This window comes from Lethenteron reissneri, chromosome 21 (assembly GCF_015708825.2).
Source record: "Lethenteron reissneri isolate LAM-NWPU_2019-01 chromosome 21, ASM1570882v1, whole genome shotgun sequence".
NCBI classification, from domain to species: Eukaryota; Metazoa; Chordata; class Hyperoartia; order Petromyzontiformes; family Petromyzontidae; genus Lethenteron; species Lethenteron reissneri.
In genome coordinates, this window is record NC_083799.1 from 2,941,628 (window position 1) to 2,960,412 (window position 18,785).

At 45.8% G+C, this 18,785-nt stretch overlaps 1 protein-coding gene across 2 annotated transcripts in view; it reads left to right on the top strand.

Moving 5' to 3' along the window:
• Positions 1-4,552: 4,552 nt before the first annotated feature.
• LOC133345050 (arf-GAP with GTPase, ANK repeat and PH domain-containing protein 1-like) overlaps positions 4,553-18,785 on the top strand; it is a 141,020-nt gene continuing 126,787 nt past the window's right edge. For both annotated transcript variants that reach the window (XM_061555452.1, XM_061555453.1), the window contains exon 1: positions 4,553-5,238. In XM_061555452.1, coding sequence (XP_061411436.1) covers positions 5,073-5,238 — 166 coding nt within the window. In that variant the 5' untranslated portion in view covers positions 4,553-5,072. The remainder of the gene's footprint in view (positions 5,239-18,785) is intronic.

An 18,785-nucleotide genomic window follows, 5' to 3' on the forward strand; every position in this document is an offset into this window, starting at 1 on the left:
ATATAAATGTGCTATGAAGGAGGGCGATTGCCCGAAATGTCGCCTTCGATATACAGTATTATATTGTCCCGTTCAGAAAGTTTTATTGACGAATTTGTTGAGGGTTTTCAAAATAATGTATTAGATTGTTATAATAAATAATAAATACGTAGTCGTGCATTTCTCATCCTCGTGTTACTTTTTCCTTTTGAGTTATAAGTAGAATGACGCACGGTGCATTCAGTGTCTTAATATCACAGCTGTTTAACCCGTACGGTTTACCCCATATTCTTGTTCAGGGAAATTAAGTTTTCAGGTCCAATCGGCGTACAGACTTTTCAATACGGGCAGAAAAATGTGTCCTTGTGTTTCTTGCTTGTGATGGGACTTTGTCGGATGAACGTTGAGATTTACAAAGGGCACGGGGTGACCACTAAGGTTTGAACCGGTCTGTTAAAGGTAGGGTACTGATAAGGGGTTGACAGGTTTGTAATATCATGTGAGTTATACTGGATGTGGTGTACCGAAGCGGACATTTATGGGAAAACCAGGCTGAATTTAACACATTGTATGTATATTGAACTTCTTTCGCACCGTACATAATGAAGGTAGACGCGGTTAGTCCACTAGGGGCGTTGGGGCGCCGCCCCACCCAGCAGCTGGAGAAGATAAATTATTTGATAATAAAAATACTTTTCTATAAATTGTTTTGTTGTGTTAAAAAAAATTATTCTTTCAACGTGAATTGCCGAATGAAGACAACATTTTAAGTTCGTGTTAGAAATCACTGCAACACCATAGTCTGATTTGTGCCTCGGAGAGGTCTCGGGGCGGCAGTGAAGGGCATCCGACTGAGAGATGTCCCCCTGCATTCGTTGCGATCAGCTTCGCATTTTAGCCACGCCGTTTGAGACCCATTCAGGGCGGTGAAAAATTTACCCGTAAAAACAAAGTTTTTCACTATAAATCCTTTATATGCGTGGCGGCTAGAGTCCTCTCGTCCTCTGGCTTGAGATGGCTGCCACCTATGGGTCAGATGATTGCCTGTCCACCATTAAGCAATTGGTAATTAAATATAAAAAAAAAATCCTAAAAAGTGTAAAATTTTGGAAAAAAAATTTCACGAAAAGAAATTGTCACGCACAACGAGTCTGTGTGCAAAATGTCAGCTCGATTGGATCAAGGGAAGTGGGTTAAAAAACGACCGAAACATTTGCACGGTCGTAAGCGTGCAAGCAAGCAAGCAAGTGAACTTAATATAAAGGATTTAAAAAGGCGCCCGTGGCTGTAATGAGACGATGTCACGAGGCGAGGTTGCGCTGTGCAAATAGAGCAGCTCACGGTCAACACACTAGGAGGAAACAACAGCAACGGTGATGGCAGCAGGCACAGCAAACGAAGATTTCCTTCGGATCCACATTACGACTCCGATGACCACTGCTGAAGCTGAAAAGTGTTTTTCAACTTTGAAAAGAATAAAAACATTTCTGAGAAATACCATGTCCCAGGAGTGCCTTAATGTGCTTGCTATGCTTTCAATGGAAAAGAAACTGAGCAATGAAATTCCCGACTTTAACAGACGAGTGATTGAAAAAGTTTGCTTATCAGAAGGATCGACGTGCCAAATTCTTGTACAATCTATTGTGAGTAGCCCATCCTGGGGATATTATTTACAGTAAGCTATGTTAATTATTTGATGGCAATTTAATGGGTTGATTGAAATATGGTTAAGCATGTCGCCTAATAGCACTCATGTGGCCTGAAAACCATAAATATTTGTTACATTGCACTTAATCGTGTAGGCTAATATCAGTATAGGCCCAGTTTTCCATTCGACAATGTAGTCAGTGTATACTGACATGTTACAGTTGCCACAGATAAATAGGCCACACAACGAAACAAGCTCTAAGGAAAAGTGAAGTAAATAGGCCTGTGTACATTGTGTTAATGTCGCCAGTAAATACAGATCAAACTTTTTGTGTAGGCGGGTGTACGACGGTATGTGGCTGTTATTGTGCAGTATGCGGTGTCTTGGTTGCCTTGGCTAATTTGTTGAGTCGTGTCAGCTGATCTTGAATTGTTCTTTAGGTTTTTGGCGGTGTCAAAGGGGTTGTGTAGTCTTCTTGGTTCTTTCGGTAAAGTCACGCAGAAGGGAAGTAATAAAATAATAAAGATAAAACATAATAAAATTATTCTCACGACGTTTCGGCCACAACGCAAGCAGCCGTCCTCAGGTGAAAACCAGGTCCGTCGAGGCGACAGAGTCTGAATGAAACAGCACACGAGCTTGGAGCATATATATAAGCTGGGCGCCTTGACAAAGGAATTTGCATATCAAGAGGATTGTGTAGTGTGGACTTGAGTGTCATTGGGACGGCATTTGAGTGCTTTGTTGTTTCGTTTCGTATTGTTTATAAAAAGCCTAACGTTGATAGATAAGACAGTTATATCACTTTCACGGGAAGGCCAAGAACATGGCGAGGTTTTGCTTAATTAGAGAACCATCTTTTCACAGGTCACTCACAACAGCCCCACCTAGTGGCAATGGCACGAGCCGCCACTGAGTGAGTATAGGGTTAAGTAGATTCCACTGGTATTTTGAACTCACACTTTTAACCACAGCGCCAGTTGGCCACATTTCCTCCAATAAAGTTATAGCAATGTACGTTTCTGTAATGCTCTGAGTTGTACTCATAATGCATGGAGGATCACAAAGAGATGGACCCTTCATTTGCTTAAGACGCATGACCTGCGGTCCTGCGAAATGGCCCTTAGGTGGCAGACCACATACCGAGCTTGTTGATCTGGTTGTGATGAGTTTGAATTGTATCTTCTCGTATATGAGTTTTCACCATGCACTATGTTATCCTCGCTCAGTGTTCGGCTTTTGTGACTACATCTAGCAAAAAGCAAATGTCAATCCAATGATCAACTGGAATGCTATCGCCATGTATGTATGTTGAACTTCTTTCGCACTGTACGTAGCCAACCATCGCAACAATTTTAGAGTGTGCATGTTATGTTAAAATAAATAATGGCGGCGAAGTGGGGTGGAACCCTCAATTAACCTAAGTGCTATTGATAAGGTGCTAAGAGGAAAACTACATTGCGAACATATTCGTCCATAATAAAGATTTGTGGGTTGGATCGCGTAAGTATGAATGTGTCGTAACGCTCCACCACCCGACACAACCAATTAGTAAGGGATTTCTCACGTAAACAAAACGCCAAATAGTTACTGCTTCAGCCCACCAGTGTGTTGGAGAGTAAATCCACAACATTTACAATTTGAGTAGTACGACGTTTCGCTGGTAATTACATCCAGCATCATCGGGTGATTTGCCGGAATAGTAATGCAATTCCCGATATGAATTTCTACTTGGAATTTCCCAAAGTACGCCATCTACTGTTAAAGGATATCCACGAACACGAAATAATTACGCGATCTAAACAAAAAATAAATTAACCCGTAAAAACAAAGTTTTTCACTATAAATCCTTTATATGCGTGGCGGCTAGAGTCCTCTCGTCCTCTGGCTTGAGATGGCTGCCACCTATGGGTCAGATGATTGCCTGCCACCATTAAGCAATTGGTAATTAAATATAATTGATTTTTTCCTAAAAAGTGTAAAATTTTGGAAAAAAATTTTTTACGAAAATAAATTGGATCACGGGAAGTGGGTTAAAAAACGACCGAAAGATTTACACGGTCGTAAGCGCGCAAGCAAGCAAGTGAACTTAATATAAAGGATTTAATAAAGGATTTAAAAACCCGAGATCATGAGAGATGCAATTGTCAGTCTCAATCGTGGTGGTGGGGGGGGGGGTCATGTATTCTGGCACCATAGCTCACACCTGAGATTTACACTGACCTTACGTTGCCGCTCCTGTGCAGCAACAGCCGTTCTGATTTACATTGCAACGGTAAAAACGTATGTAAACAGTACATTGGCAATGGGGGTCTCAACAACTTGTTAAATCATGGCAAATATAGCGAGGGTAAAACTGTGCTTGCTGGTGGGTGGTGTCACGAACGAAGATTGACTTTTCAAGAAAGCCGTCTGTAAATCAAGTAAAATATAGCTAATAACTCATAGCTACAATCATCTCAAGAGCTCACGCCTTGTAAAATGGACAACAATTATTTGCAAGAGCAGATTCTTGGGTGCATATCATATCTGAAACAAACACTCAGAAGCCTTGTTTAACCGGGTGAGAGCCAATTATGGCGGGTTATAAGTACAATATATCAAGAAAAAAAACATACAATAGTTATGTAACTTCCCTCCGAATCTCCGGTAATCCACGCAGATCACGCACCACCGCGGGTGACCCTTAGCACAGACAGATTGCTGACTTGCGTATTTGTAACTCGATTAAGATGCCGGTGAAGACCTCCCCTCCCCCCGACCTCCCTTGCAGATGTTTACAAGAACAGCAGAGCCGGTGACATATTCACTCGCCTGGTTCAATAAAGAACATCACTCATTCTCTTCGCCTCTCTCTCTCTCTCTTCATGACGTCAGGGTGAAGAACAATCCCGGCGTCACTTCCCCGGGCTGTGGGAGGAGAGAGAGAGAGAGGCGAGGAGGAGGAGGAGGACGTGTCCCGCCCCATGCACATCCCAGCATCGCACAGCATCACCACCCACACAGCCTCGCCAAGACGTACCCGGGGCTCGGCACGCCGGGGGCTGTCCGCGTGTTCCCACTGCCGGGCACTGCTGCTGCTGCTGTCTCTGTGTGGTTGAGACAGCTGCTGCTGCTACTACTGCTGCTTGCTGTGGATGTTGTACCAATACCGGTACTGATCGGTGTGGGGACTGTGTAGGAGAGCGGGCGGGCGGGCGGGCAGGGGGGTGGGGGGGAGCTGATTATTTTAGCGCGGGGCACGAATCGCATTGACATGCGGGGCTTATTTCGCTAGAGCCTGCCCGAGAGCGCATCGACACCGAGACTGCGTCGTTACGCACGCCGCCTCTCTCATTGATACCGCGCGGCTGTTTTAGACAGCCTGACGGCGACGAGCAACGAACAGAACAGACCAGACGGACACCACCACCCCTCGTCGGGACGACACCGCGACAGGGGAGAGATGAATTTCCAGCAGCAGCAGCTGTCCATTTCGGGTGCCATTCGCTCCGAGATCCAGCGCTTCGAGAGCGTCCACCCCAACATCTACGCCATCTACGACCTTCTGGAGCGGGTGGAGGAGCCGGCCGTGCAGAACCAGCTAAGGGAACACGTCATCTGCATCGAGGGTGAGTACGCGCTCTCCCCCCCCCCTACCCTCTACCATCTCCATCTCTGGATCAATGAGAACAGATCCCGCAGCCGAGGACACGAGTCTGACGCCCCCCCCCCGCCGCACACCGCCTGTCCGTATCGTCATTGCTGATTTTCCTGTCCGTCACCTTCCCCCCCCCCCCCCCCCGACATCATCCCAGGAATCGCGACGCAATCCTGCGATCTTCGTGTGTCAATCCTGCCTTGGGTATGGAGGAGAAACCCATCCGGATGTCCTCTTGGTTGTGATCACAGTGTCCTAGCTCGCGAGCTCGCGTGTGGAAGAAGCTCGCATCAGGGTCAAGGGGACATCATCGGCGTCTGGTCCGCGTTGCGTAGATCACTGCGAGTCTGCAGCACAAATCCCCACCAGGATGTGTTCACGGCCATGGTGACACCGTGTGTGACCCCCCCCCCACCCGAGAGATCAGGGACACCGCGTTCAAGGACAACGCGGATTTGTGGCGACGATCCTGTGTGTAGCAGATGGCAATGCGGCAAAACCCCCAGAGTTGCACTGAACTTCAACTCTGTCGCGTCTGCGCTCTCCGCCGTCACCGACCCGCACCGACTAGTGTGGTGAAGTATGGTCAAATAACCCACACAGCCAACCTGGGCTCACGAAAGCCTTGTATGAACATGTGCAATAATTACTCCGGGTTAGCCGCAGCCTTCCATGAACCTTGCAATCCCGACGCTCCGATGCTCGTTTCCAGAGGTTATTGTGGTGTACTATTCCCTTGTTTGGATTCCAGTCCAGGGTTGCAGCAACATTGCAGATAATTCCAAACGTTGGTAACTCGATTCCAGGAGACATCCACGCAGTTCACGATTCGACTCTGCGTCTCCGACCTTGCTCTACTTGCACAGACCTCATTCCAAGTCTTCTACACTCCCCCCCCTACCTCTTTTAAATGTCTTATCCGGTCGAGAGTTACAGCGTCCCCTCCCCCACAGATCCTGACATGATCCAGGCTGGGTCTCGGGGTTCCAGGAACCTCGTCCACAGTCTAACGCAGTGGTTCTTAATCCGAGGTGCACGCGCCTCCCTCTCTGGGGGTGCGAGGCATGGCCAGATTTGTTTAGAGGATACATAATCGAAACACAAATTAGGCACGCGCACGTCAGTACAACTACTTTGTTTCATCAAGCCTCTGTATTTATTAACATCCTACATTGTTTTTACGATTGAAAACCAAAGGGGGGGGGGGGGTCAAGGATGCAGCAACGGTTAAGAACCGCTGGTCGAATGGATCTGTTCAATCCCAGAGCCGACCTCGGCGTTCCAGGTTCCCAAGGACCCCAACACAATCCCAGGGACACATGGCAAGGGCCGTCATTCGGTCCGTGCCCCGTGCTTGTGTTCCACGTGGGGCTCTTTGCTTTGTCGGCGTGGGAGACGCGTGGGAGACGCACGGAAGACGCTGCGGCGATGGTTGCTGCTGATGATGATGATACAAACGTTGCGCATTCGTATGCGCGGCGGACTCGTCGCCGCAGTGAGGGCGCGCCGTGCATGCGTGCGCTCGCTGTGACATTTCACAAGGTTAACGCCACGAGCATTACACCCACACGTCCCGACCTGTGTAGTAGGTGCGTGCGAGTGTGCCTGCCCGTGTGAAAGTATCACAATGTGCGTGAGTTGTGTGTCTGTTCGTGTGTACACGCGCGCGCGTTTCAATGCGTGTGTGTCTCGATGCGCGTGTGTGTGTGTGTCTGTATGATGCTCGCTAACAGCACTTGCTTCTACAGCCTGTTTAAGCTATATGGGGGAATTTTGTGTCTGTGTGGGAATGGGATTGTGCGTAATTGTGTGTCTGTGTGAATGTGTTGTCAGCGTGTTAATGTGTCTGTAAATGCACGTGTTTGACGCTGTATGCCTGCGAATGTGTAATTGTCATTGTGTGTGTCTGTCATTATCAGTCTGGGTAATTATGTTTTCTGTGAGTGTTATTATGAGTGTGCAATTGTGTATCTGTACGAGTGTGTTACAGTATTGTCAGTGTCTACGGTGTGTGCGTCTCGTCAGTGTGTGTCAATGTCAGTTTGTGTATCGCGTGTTTGTGTATTTTTGTGCCAAACTGTATGTGTGTCTTTCATTGTCACTATTTGTATCTATGTGCACCAATGTGTGTTTCAACATGTGTAAGTGTGTCATCTTGTCTGTTTATCAAGTGTGTTGCAATGTGTATTTCAGCGCGTATGACGGTGTCTCATTGTGCGTGTGTAAATGCGTGTGCATCAATATACTGTATGTATCAACTAGTTCAACTATTTTGTGTCAGTGGGTTTGTGATAGTGTGTATAATGTATCAGTTTATCAGTATGTGTCGTGTTGCGTGTGTGTTTACGCGACTATGTGGGTGACATTGTGTGTGCGATTCCTTCAAACACAACAAATTATGGCCTGGGTTATATTCCAGACCACGAGCTACCTGGCTGGGGCCTTCCCTAGGTTGACTGACTAAGCCAGTGGTAATTAACCTCTATTGCAGCCTTGCATCCCTTGGGTTCTCAATCCTAAATGTTTTTATAATGTTCATAAATACAGAGGTTTGATTAAAAAAAGTAGTTGTACCCCAGGTGAAGCACAATTGGACTAAGCCAATAATGAGTAGTATGGTGTGGTCATTAACATCAGCACTGTAGAGTTCATGTATGTAAACCAGTGTCCAGAGAAAATCCACATATGTAGGATGAACTATTAATTTACGCACATACTGGTCTAGAATAAACCTACTTATACTGCTGCCTGGAGGCAGCTTGTTATCATTGCCTCCTGCAGGTACTCATAATATTTCCATTGTACGAGCAAAGGCCTGAAGCATTTTGGAATATTGGTGGATGTTAATACTGTATGCCTATATTTGTTGTACTGTAGAGACAAAGATTACAGTGATCCTGATTCAAAGTCATCGCACTAACGTGTGTCTGCTCCCATGCATTTGGATCAGGGCCACCGAATTCTGGCATCGTAGGGCCCAGAGGTGGTTGTCTGATCGAGACCTGAGCAGTGGAACAGTGTGGTTGGCATGGGCCCTGGTGGAAGAATAGAAAAGGGCCCCCCTCCCAAATCTCTCCACACTTTGTAGCCCAGAACCTGGGCCACCTACAGGTTAGGGACCCCAGTGCAGATGCACCACCTGCACCCTCAATAGCTACGCCACAGGACTTGAGGTAAAGTATGTGTTTATGTATATTGAACTTATTTCGCACCGTACGTAGCCAACCGTGCGAATTGGAGGTGCGGTTGATAGTGTATTAATTAAACCCTGGGCCTCATCATGATTCGCAAGGGGAAGCCACACCTCTGCGAGATTAGGAGGGCTGGGAATTAAGCTATGGTATAACTGGTGAGATGGACCAGCATATTGTAATTATATACTGTGTGCTGTGGAAGCATTACAATGAGTGATAGGGATTTTTTTTGCCCTCGTCATTTATATGCCATTCAGCATGCTGCGCAAGAGTGTGTGCATGTGTGCGCTGGTATTGCCATGGGTATGTGTTTCTAAGCCGTCATCTGTACTCGTTGCAGATGCACAATGCACTTGATATGTAGCCCGAATACGCAATCCGTTAGGAGGATTCTGCCGCCTAGCGCATCACTCAGCTTCTGTCTTGCAGCCGAAGGATGCCACCATACTGAACATGCAATATTATGCACGGTTATGGACCATGTAATAGTCGGCAAAGAGGCAGAACGAGAAATAAAAAAAATATCTCTCGCCAGCGGACAAACGAGCAAGTACAAGATTCCCTTCCATTCTGCAAGCTTCGCGTGGAGAGGATTCATCTCCTCGACTCGCGCATCTCATACCAGCCCCATGGCTTTAGGCAATGCTCGTAATCCCTGCTACTGGGCAAACTGTGGGCTCAGCTGCTCAACTGAGCTTGCAAGGAGATAACACCAGCAGTTGTCCAGTCTCAGCGCCCTTGGGATTTTGCTTGGCCATTTTACAAAGCAGTACACAGCTGCAGCGCTTGAATCCGCACAGGTTTTATACGTGGTTGTCGAATTGGTCCCCTGGGAGTGCCAGTGTCCCCTGTACTGCACTAGTCCGGCATGGCGCAGTGTGAGGAAGGCAGTGCCTTGCATAGAGAGTGCCCCAGCTGTAGAACGAGCGGCACGCTTCCCAGCACCACAACATTCTCCCACAACGCAGCTTAATCCGCACAGTGGGCAACTACATCATGGGTTTTGGTGTGGCATTGCCCTGTTTTATCCAGGCTTGTTATTTTTAGGCACCGATAATCTGCTAAGATTTTGATCATTAATTGTGCTAAATTGACCCCGGCCAGCTCTAGGCGGGGAGTCGCAAGGCATGGCTCCAGCCCTCAGTTCCCTTTCAGGAAGCAACCTTTGAGAAGATATGGTCCCCAAATGCTAATTGCGTCGTTTCCAGTTAATTAAGCAGGAAACCACATGATCACTCAAGTGCAGCCCGTCACCTGTACGCTAATGGAACTTAATTTTTTTGGGGGGGTTTGAATGTTGATCCAAGCCTCCTGAAAGCCACTATGGGAATGGGTTTTACTTTACAAACCACTTTAAAATACCCCTAACCATATTCTTTTGAGGAATAAAATAAAATAGTATGCGATCACACAGCGAATACACGCTGTACCCACATCATCATAATCATAAGCTGTCATGCGTGACTTAAGGAGTGGGTCCCGTGTGTCTGATAAGACATTAGAGCCGAGCTCCCTGCTTCTATGGAAAACTTTCCTCTTAAATGTCCATTTATTTATGATGAAGAAAAGAAAACTTACGTGACCTCGACATATTGGTAATACGTCGAGGTCACATAAGTTCAATAATGCTGCTCATTAAAAACCCTGGGGCTTTTTGCATCAGTGTTTTTCATGGGGAAGATGTGTGTTGACACCGTACAGCATCTCCTTGTGGCTACATTTTGTCTTTTGTATACGATACTGTACTTTGAAAACACATTGTGGTCTAACCTTTTGTGCGCAATGCAGTCTCTCACTTGTACTAGCACTGCATCCGGACTCATCATGCGCTGCGTATACAATGGCGGCATTGCACGTGTGTAAACCAGCACTCTGGTGAGTCGCTCAGCTATTGTAAGACTCGCAGCCCACAGGGCTGAGGTTGCCTGTAGGGGACAGTACACCAAGTAGGTTGTCTCGATTTTGAAATGTATTTCGTTGACGACATGGATACGTTCTGCTTCTTTCAGTTCGCTATCACATACCGAAACACTCAAGTCAGGTATTGGCCTCAAACTTATTCCTAACACTCAATGAGGCATTTCTGAGGAAGTAAAAGCCATTGATATTGCAAATTGACTTCCTGCAATGGTGGATAAAACCACTCACTGTAGGTTGTGTGCTTGAGTGGCAACACAATGTTTAGTAACTGTACTACGTGTAGCACGCATTTGACGAGCGTGAATTCATTGTTTCTATTGGCTTCATCACTATCATACATTAATTATGAACGAGTCAATGTATGCACATGCATCATCACGTGTGATGCTTGCAATTTCTTGGCCGGAACATTTCATTGCATGTACCTGACAAAAAGTAAGACTTGTTATTGCAACAATAGTACATTAATGGATTGTTTTTCTGTCCAACCCTTTTTAAGCAGTGCTCTGCATTGGTGCTTTGGACAATGCATGAATGTGTGTTTTTCACGTAGGTGAAAACTGGAGTACTTGGAGATAACCCATGCACACAAGGGAACAGTACTCAAATGTTCACACAGATGGGTCACAAGCCTTCTTGTTGTACTGACTACCATCATCTGGCAACCTCACGACCCAGCGGCTTTTGGAGTTTTGTAAATATACGTGATCCACCAATCCTTGCCTCCCAATATGCTGGATTGCATGTGTGCTTCAGCACCCTCATTACGAGGTAGGGAGGAGTGCTCCACTCGTGCATGTCAATATTGGTCTGTGCAGTCGCGCGTGCCTGGGCTGCTCTGTTAGGTAATGTTTCTCTGTAGGTACTGATTTCTAGTTGACTCACGATGCAAACCAAACCCATCGAAAAGTCGAGCAGATGCCTTCTGCTGGGATTGCTTGTGCGAAATTGCTTCATTTGTTGAAGTGCTCAATATGTTTTACATTTTAGGAAATGCTGAAAAAAATTGCCTTTATTTATATTGGCAATATCTTGTTGGGGAAAAACAACACTAAGGCATATGCGGAAGGTCGCCCCCATTCCTGGTAGTGAAAATGCAGATCCCCATTAACTACTGCAGAGTTGAAAATGAGGAGTTTGATGTTAATCGACCCCGCTTAGTCGGAAAAGACAACCCGTTCTGATTGTAGTTCGTGGTTCGTTGCTGTGACCACTACTTTCTTGTGCACCCGACGATGGCTGTCGTGTTCAGACCTCGAAAATTGCACGGCCAAGGACGGGGATGATTATACTGAAGCAAAAAAGCAGCCCGCGTGAGTCCGAGTGTTCGTTTTTTTGGAGTGTGTTGTGGCTGATTGGCCAGGTCTCCATCGAGACTTAAGATCGATGGCCAGAGGGGCGCAGTTAATGGCCCCAACACTTGATGTTCTCCCCGACAATGCGGGAGAGGGGGCGGTGCATGGCAAGTCTAGGCAGGGAGCAGGCTCCTTGGGGTGAGCACGTAGATGCATACTCTCAGTTTCAGATTGTTCAACCTGACGAGCGTGCACAACACATACACCCACGCGGTGTGCGCACGCACACGTCGTCTTCTTTGGTATGGCAGGCAGTTGATCGACATTGTATCTTCACGTCGAGGTCGGTGGGTGAGCCAGTGGGCGACTTCAAGAGCAGCCTCACGGGCACCGCTGATGCTGCTGTGCGAATGATAGAAGCCGGCAGTGGTGTTACTACGTGGTCCGTGCTTTTAAATGGTTGATAGTGGTCTCGCTGTGGGCTATTCTTATTTGTCCAATAGTCTCGGAGGTAGCTGCATCTGCTGTGTGATGTACTTACACACACACACGTACATCAATGCACACTCACATTCCCACCTGCCTATGTAGCCATAGATACGGTCGGAGCAAGTGCCGTTAATGCAAGGACCAATTATAAACCATCAGGGTACAACATTGGATTATGGAGGCAACAGCATGCCTGGCCCTTCCGTCTACCTCCTCATTGCAGATGTTTCAGTGACTGCACCGGGTGGCCATTTATGGCTGAGTTGATATGGGTGAGGCATTTAACAGATTGTGCATGGCCAGGAATTGCACACACATCGTTCGGGTTCATCTTCTTGGTTCTTTCGGTAAAGTCACGTAGAAGGGAAGTATTAAAATAATAAAAATAAAACATAATAAAACAATTCTCACGACGTTTCGGCTACAACGCAAGCAGCCGTCACCTGAAGACGGCTGCTTGCGTTGTAGCCGAAACGTCGTGAGAATTGTTTTATTATGTTTTATTTTTATTATTTTAATACTTCCCTTCTACGTGACTTTACCGAAAGAACCAAGAAGATGAATCCCTGCAGTCACGAAAGCTTTAAATCGAAATCGTTCGGGTTGTAATGCTGGTGCACTAAGCGCAGTACTGTACTGCCACCACCCAAGAATTCGTATGCGGAGAGAACAAGAAAACATGAACAATTCCACATTTACAAAGACCGTTGTGCGTCGATGTTCCACTGCTCTAATCTTATGCATTGTATTCACAATTGGGTACCATTTTTGAGGAATTGTCATTGTACGCTATTCCTCACCTCATCCATTGTAAACGTGGCTTCTGGCAGACCTTAATTCTGGTTTGGCAAGTGCATTAAAAAAAAAAGTTGTAATCGTCAAGCATGTGCAATCGAGAACATTGCATATATGTTTCTCAATGTCATTGACCAATTCAGTAAATCAATGGAGGCACACCCATAAATGCCTGGCCATGCTAATCTAACCATAGATGAGAGTGCACCTGCTGCTTGAGCCAATTAGTGGGGGGATCAGCAAAATCAAAGAGTGGTAGCCGCAAATGCTTCTCAGCTCCCACATCATTGGGCTGAATATACTTCACCAATGCTGCCATCTGAAAAGCCTGGCCTTTAGGGGACGTGTGTGATAAGCCAACGTTTTGTAGAGTGGCCCTTCTTCTCAGCAGATAATTCCTTGTCATTTGCAAAGTCCAATCATTATTACACTTTGGCACATTCACGAATGTGCTCTGCTGGTAATAAAGATGGTCGTCGCCATTCTTCACGAGCTGACAAAGACCGTTAGTTGATTAAAAAAAAAGGTTATTTTATTATGGTGGATGCTGCACAGTACAATTTTTCATCAGTGTATCATAAAAAAACAATCCTCACAGTGGCTCTCCACACTCTTTGCGTTGACTTTTGCCAGAAACATGTGGACCTTCACGTGTAACCAACTCTAGCTTGCTGATGATTTCTAACAGCATTGTCCAGGCCTATTGTGTTGCAAATTTTCCCAATGGAAAGATTGACCTTAAAGACCGATTGGCCCAAAGGTTGATAGTTTTTCCTTTCAGCAAATTAATTTCTTGTTTTATACTGCCTGCCGTACTCGCTGGTTCACAGCATCGTCCTCATGCTGTTTATTCTGGTGGGCATGGTTATTTATGGATAAAGGTGCTAAAATGTTCTTGGGGGTGGGCTGAGCTCGGTGCCTGCAGGACGTGTTTGCTCGGGTTCTTTCGCTGTGCCTGACGTATTCCCCGTTGTCCACACACACGCCGAGATGGAGATAATGTCACGTGTCCCCAAGGCCTGCTGCTTCTTCGCTCTGCTCAGTTGCAGTCTGGTCATGCCACACGCGAAGCATAAATCTGCGCACGATACGCGTGCGTGCTTGCCCGTCTGTCCATCTCTCCTTCTGCGCCGCCATCACTCATCCCTTGGCTTTGTGTTTGAATGCAATGAGGTTATGTGAGCTTGACCATTGTTAACAGGCTGTCACTGGCAACTCTGAAATGCTGAAATAGGACTGAGATCCACAATAACGGACATTTCATGTTCAAAACGGTGTCGTGTATTCTAGAATTAAAGTAAATTATGTAGACGTATAGCTGCCCGACTTGTTTTCGGGTTGTTTGGCATTATGTCCGAAAGTTTACTCTGCTTGCTGAGAGCTATAAATCAAGAACGTACAAGCACGTTGAGCGAAATGTCAGACAGCATGTTGAACAAAATGCGCTATAAAATCTGAGACATACAGCACCACGGCAAAACTCCACAATGTAATGCTGTACGTAGCTGTGTTTTGAACCACCTCATTTTGATCCCATCCAGTGTTTTGTTAGCTGCATGGAAGGTGGTGGCTCTTGAGGCGAGGGAGTTGGGGTAATGATGCAGCGTGTTGCTTTAGGGATTAACACCGAGTGAGGGGTGAAGCAGCTTCGTTAACTGTTGGGGGAACTGATCCATGAACTTTGACAGGTACAGACTCGTGTGCGTATATATTGAGGAGGTCACTTGTCTTAAAGAAATGTATTTTTATAATGATATGGTACACTCACACTATTTGCAAATTATGAGTACTTTTTTTTATTAAACAATGCTTTCTTATCATGACTAAAACCTGCATTTCAAATGAACAGGTCCACAGAGGGACCTTCACAATGTTTTCCTGCCACTGTCTGCCTCGATTCGTCTTGGTACACATTGTGCTGTGACATTGCCCAGTGGCATGCACTCTGTCACTTCGAATAAGTGGTAGAAACTTCAATATATTCTGCGGCAGTGTTCGGATTGTCATTGCCGGCAAATGACCGCACGTGTGGTTCAGTAGTTCTTCGCTTCTATCAATCGCTGTTTTATGCTGTAGACTTTATTGGCAACAAATAGCATAGTGAGGTTGGGTTTTACCTTGAAATACCAGCTTAACAAGGGAATTGATTTTCGGTCCCCTGCGATATGAAATGCATTTCCGCACATTTACGTTATTGTCGCTTATTGACGGAAGTGGTGGTGATTGACGCAATAATGATGACTACAATGAGATGTATTTTGTCCGTCGTTCTGAGTACGATCCAATATAGCGCACTGTGCCGTGAACGCAAGCCAACTCGTGGAGCTCAGATGAAATGCTTTGTTGCACTTGGCTTCCCTCACGTCTCACCTCCTCCACAGGATTTCCCAACACTTTCTCAGAGTGCGGGAAGCTCTTAGGATGACCACCTGCTCCTATTGCTCATCTGAATTCTGGCAGCTTGGAGGAAACTGAGTTTAAAGTGCATGCCAAAGGAGCGGCTGCTGTTTAAAGTTAAAGTGTGTCTCCGTGCTCAAACATTTGGTGAATCATATCTCATACGGGAATAGGAATAATTCCCTATTACTATGCCAGGGATTGTCCTTTCTTATTTTATTGAAAACTAATGGGTTGAGTTAATTAGTCACTGGAATTTAAACCCACGACCTGCTCGTTGTGAGTCCTGTGCTCTCATCACAGCACCACTCTGCTAGATCTCGCATTTACACCAGTTGTCTAATTTCAGCAACTTAATGAGGGTATCAGTTTTAACCAACGTGTGATTGGTACAGTAATGCCATTAGACAGTCAAGCAGAGTGTTCTATCAAATGTACTGTCATGTTACGTGATGTTATATTTTATATTCTCGTTACCACGCTATTCATAATGGAGCATTGTTTTTTTTTTTAAAGATGCCATGAATGGCAAGTAGTTTCATATTCAAGTAGTTTGTTATCCTACATCAACATTAATCGTCAATTATGATCCTTTTCAATGTATTTGTTGCATTTATTTTTTCAAAGAGAAAAACAAAGCATTAACAATTAAAGAAAAAAAAAGCATTAACAATTATCTCCGAGCGGCAATCGTGGTGGAACACCCTCCCCACGCCCGCCTATCCACGCTCATTGTAGCTGGGGGTAGGCAGAGTGGTTTCAATCCACGGCAGCTCTCGGCGTACTTGAAACCGGCGAGGGTGCCGGGCGGTTTACCGGGAAGGGAAGGTCTCCCCTTCCGCCCCATCTGTGCACTCCCAGCTCTGGGTCAAAAAAAAAACACCTCTTCAGCCATCTGTTCAAAAACACTTGTTTTATTATTATTACTACAACTACGACTGCTACTACAATTGCCACCAGCATTTTTCACTTTGTATCTCTTGCCTACCACTTGGTGTCCAGAGATGATTATAGACCAATAGGTGTTTTTGCTTTTCTGTGCACTGTCATTGATGGGTGTAGAACATTCAACTCCTATTTTGTGTTCTAGATTTGAAGCTTTCGTGACTGCAATGATTCATACTCTTAGGCTTTTTCGGTAAAGTCACGTTGGTAAAAAATAAAAATAATAGAAGTAATAATAGAAATAAAATAATGAATCACGACGTTTCGGAGGCAACACAAGTCTCCGTTATCAGGTGGGACCGTCACAGCTAAAATTACTATTTTGTGAGCCAAAATCAAGAGGCAGCACAAGTTTATTTGGCATATACTGGATGGGGCTTAAACCCAGAGCATGGGAGATGTTGGCTAAGAAAACCTACACATGGGCATTAGTCCACTAAACCACTTAAATGTATGTCTGTGTCCCAGTTTTTACTGCAGCCAGAGATTGCTATGCATGATTTCCTTGTTACAAACCTTCAACATTAACCCACAGAATAAATTACAATGCACTCAAAATACTGTACAAGTGCAGTTGCAACATAAATAATTAGCGAGACCTGCCTTGTTAAAATGTCTTCCTCGTCATGTTGCATGACGGTGTGTCTGAACAGTTTTGTCTTGAAAACTCCTCTGATTTGGGTTCTGGCAAGTGCCGTGAAATGATTGAGCTCGAATTGGTTGTCGGGCATTGTAAGCCTTTTCAAGCCGTCTTCTCTGTTTTATCAAGACACGCTTGAGTGGCTGCCACTGTGCATTGTACCGTCACATTTGTGTGCCCCATGTGGACGCGGTGCCTGGGATGCAGCACTCCCTGTTGTGAGAGAGCACATTTTGGGCTCTGCCTGGCAACGAAACCGAGACGAGGGCGCACATCGGTGAAGTGAGTGCTGAGCACTGATACAAGGCTCACGAGGCAGCGTGTCGATGATCCCGCACTCCGACGTCAGTTCAGGGGACGTGTCCCACACGTGCAGCGTCCGAGTGTGCCATTCGAATGCCCTGTCCGCCACGTGTGAACTTGCTGTACCCGGCACTTCGTTCCGACCACAGTGATTGGCAAGCTGCGCGAGATTGAGATATTTAATGTTGAGTGTAGAACGTCAAGTGCAGTTATTATATGATAAGCCAGCGTGAGGCGGTGCTCGTTGTTGTTCATCATCATCATCACCATCAGCCATGGTCAATCCACTGCTGGATGAAAGCCTTCCCAAGCTGGTGCAATCTCTCACGATTATTTCTCTCGTAAGTGGGAAAAATCCAGCAGCACCACAGCAGTCTCTTCATAAGACAGTCACGGTTGACTTTCTGCAAATTGGTATCAATTTTATCGACCCTGCAGGGATGATGGGAAGTGGCAGATCCCCCAATGGGCTTTGAAACTCGGGACATTCCAGTGATCGGTCCAGAGCCCTCCCACCGGCCAGATGATTAACATCTGTCATCTAAAATCACACGCGATTTTGTGCTGTGTATGTGTTCTCAATGGCTGAATTCTTTTAAAACCGATATGAATGGCCTTTGAAACATGATCATCGGTGTCTAACAACTAGGTAGCAAACGAAGGACCTTCGGATGACACTTGAAGCTGTCGTGAGACACAACGCCTTCTGCGGGATTTTTGCCTCACCTGGGAGATCCGATAGGGATAACTCATCATGTATTGTGCACACAAGAATGTTTCACGCGCATACACGCGCGCGCCACTGCGGTGGTGGATTGGGTGCGTAGATGTTGATCAGTGGCACTTGTTCTTGAAATCTCTTGTGTCCAATCTCCGTCATATTCCTGGCCAGATAGAATCCCTGGTTGTGAAGATGTGATCTGTTACACACGGAGTCTTTAATGTCAACTCATCACTGAAAACATAGCACGGTAATGCACTGCACTGTGCTGGCTGGGTGACAGTCATGGTTATTGATGCTAGACTCACAAATGCAAGATCGCGAGTGGTAATCTGAAGTTGTGAGTGGTAATCTGAAGTTGTGAGTGGTAATCTGAAGTTGTGAGTGGTAATCTGAAGTTGTGAGTGGTAATCTGAAGTTGTGAGTGGTAATCTGAAGTTGTGAGTGGTAATCTGAAGTTGTGAGTGGTAATCTGAAGTTGTGAAGGGAATCTGAAGTTGTGAGTGGTAATCTGAAGTTGTGAGTGGTAATCTGAAGTTGTGAGTGGTAATCTGAAGTTGTGAGTGGTAATCTGAAGTTGTGAGTGGTAATCTGAAGTTGTGAGTGGTAATCTGAAGTTGTGAGTGGTAATCTGAAGTTGTGAGTGGTAATCTGAAGTTGTGAGTGGTAATCTGAAGTTGTGAGTGGTAATCTGAAGTTGTGAGTGGTAATCTGAAGTTGTGAGTGGTAATCTGAAGTTGTGAGTGGTAATCTGAAGTTGTGAGTGGTAATCTGAAGTTGTGAGTGGTAATCTGAAGTTGTGAGTGGTAATCTGAAGTT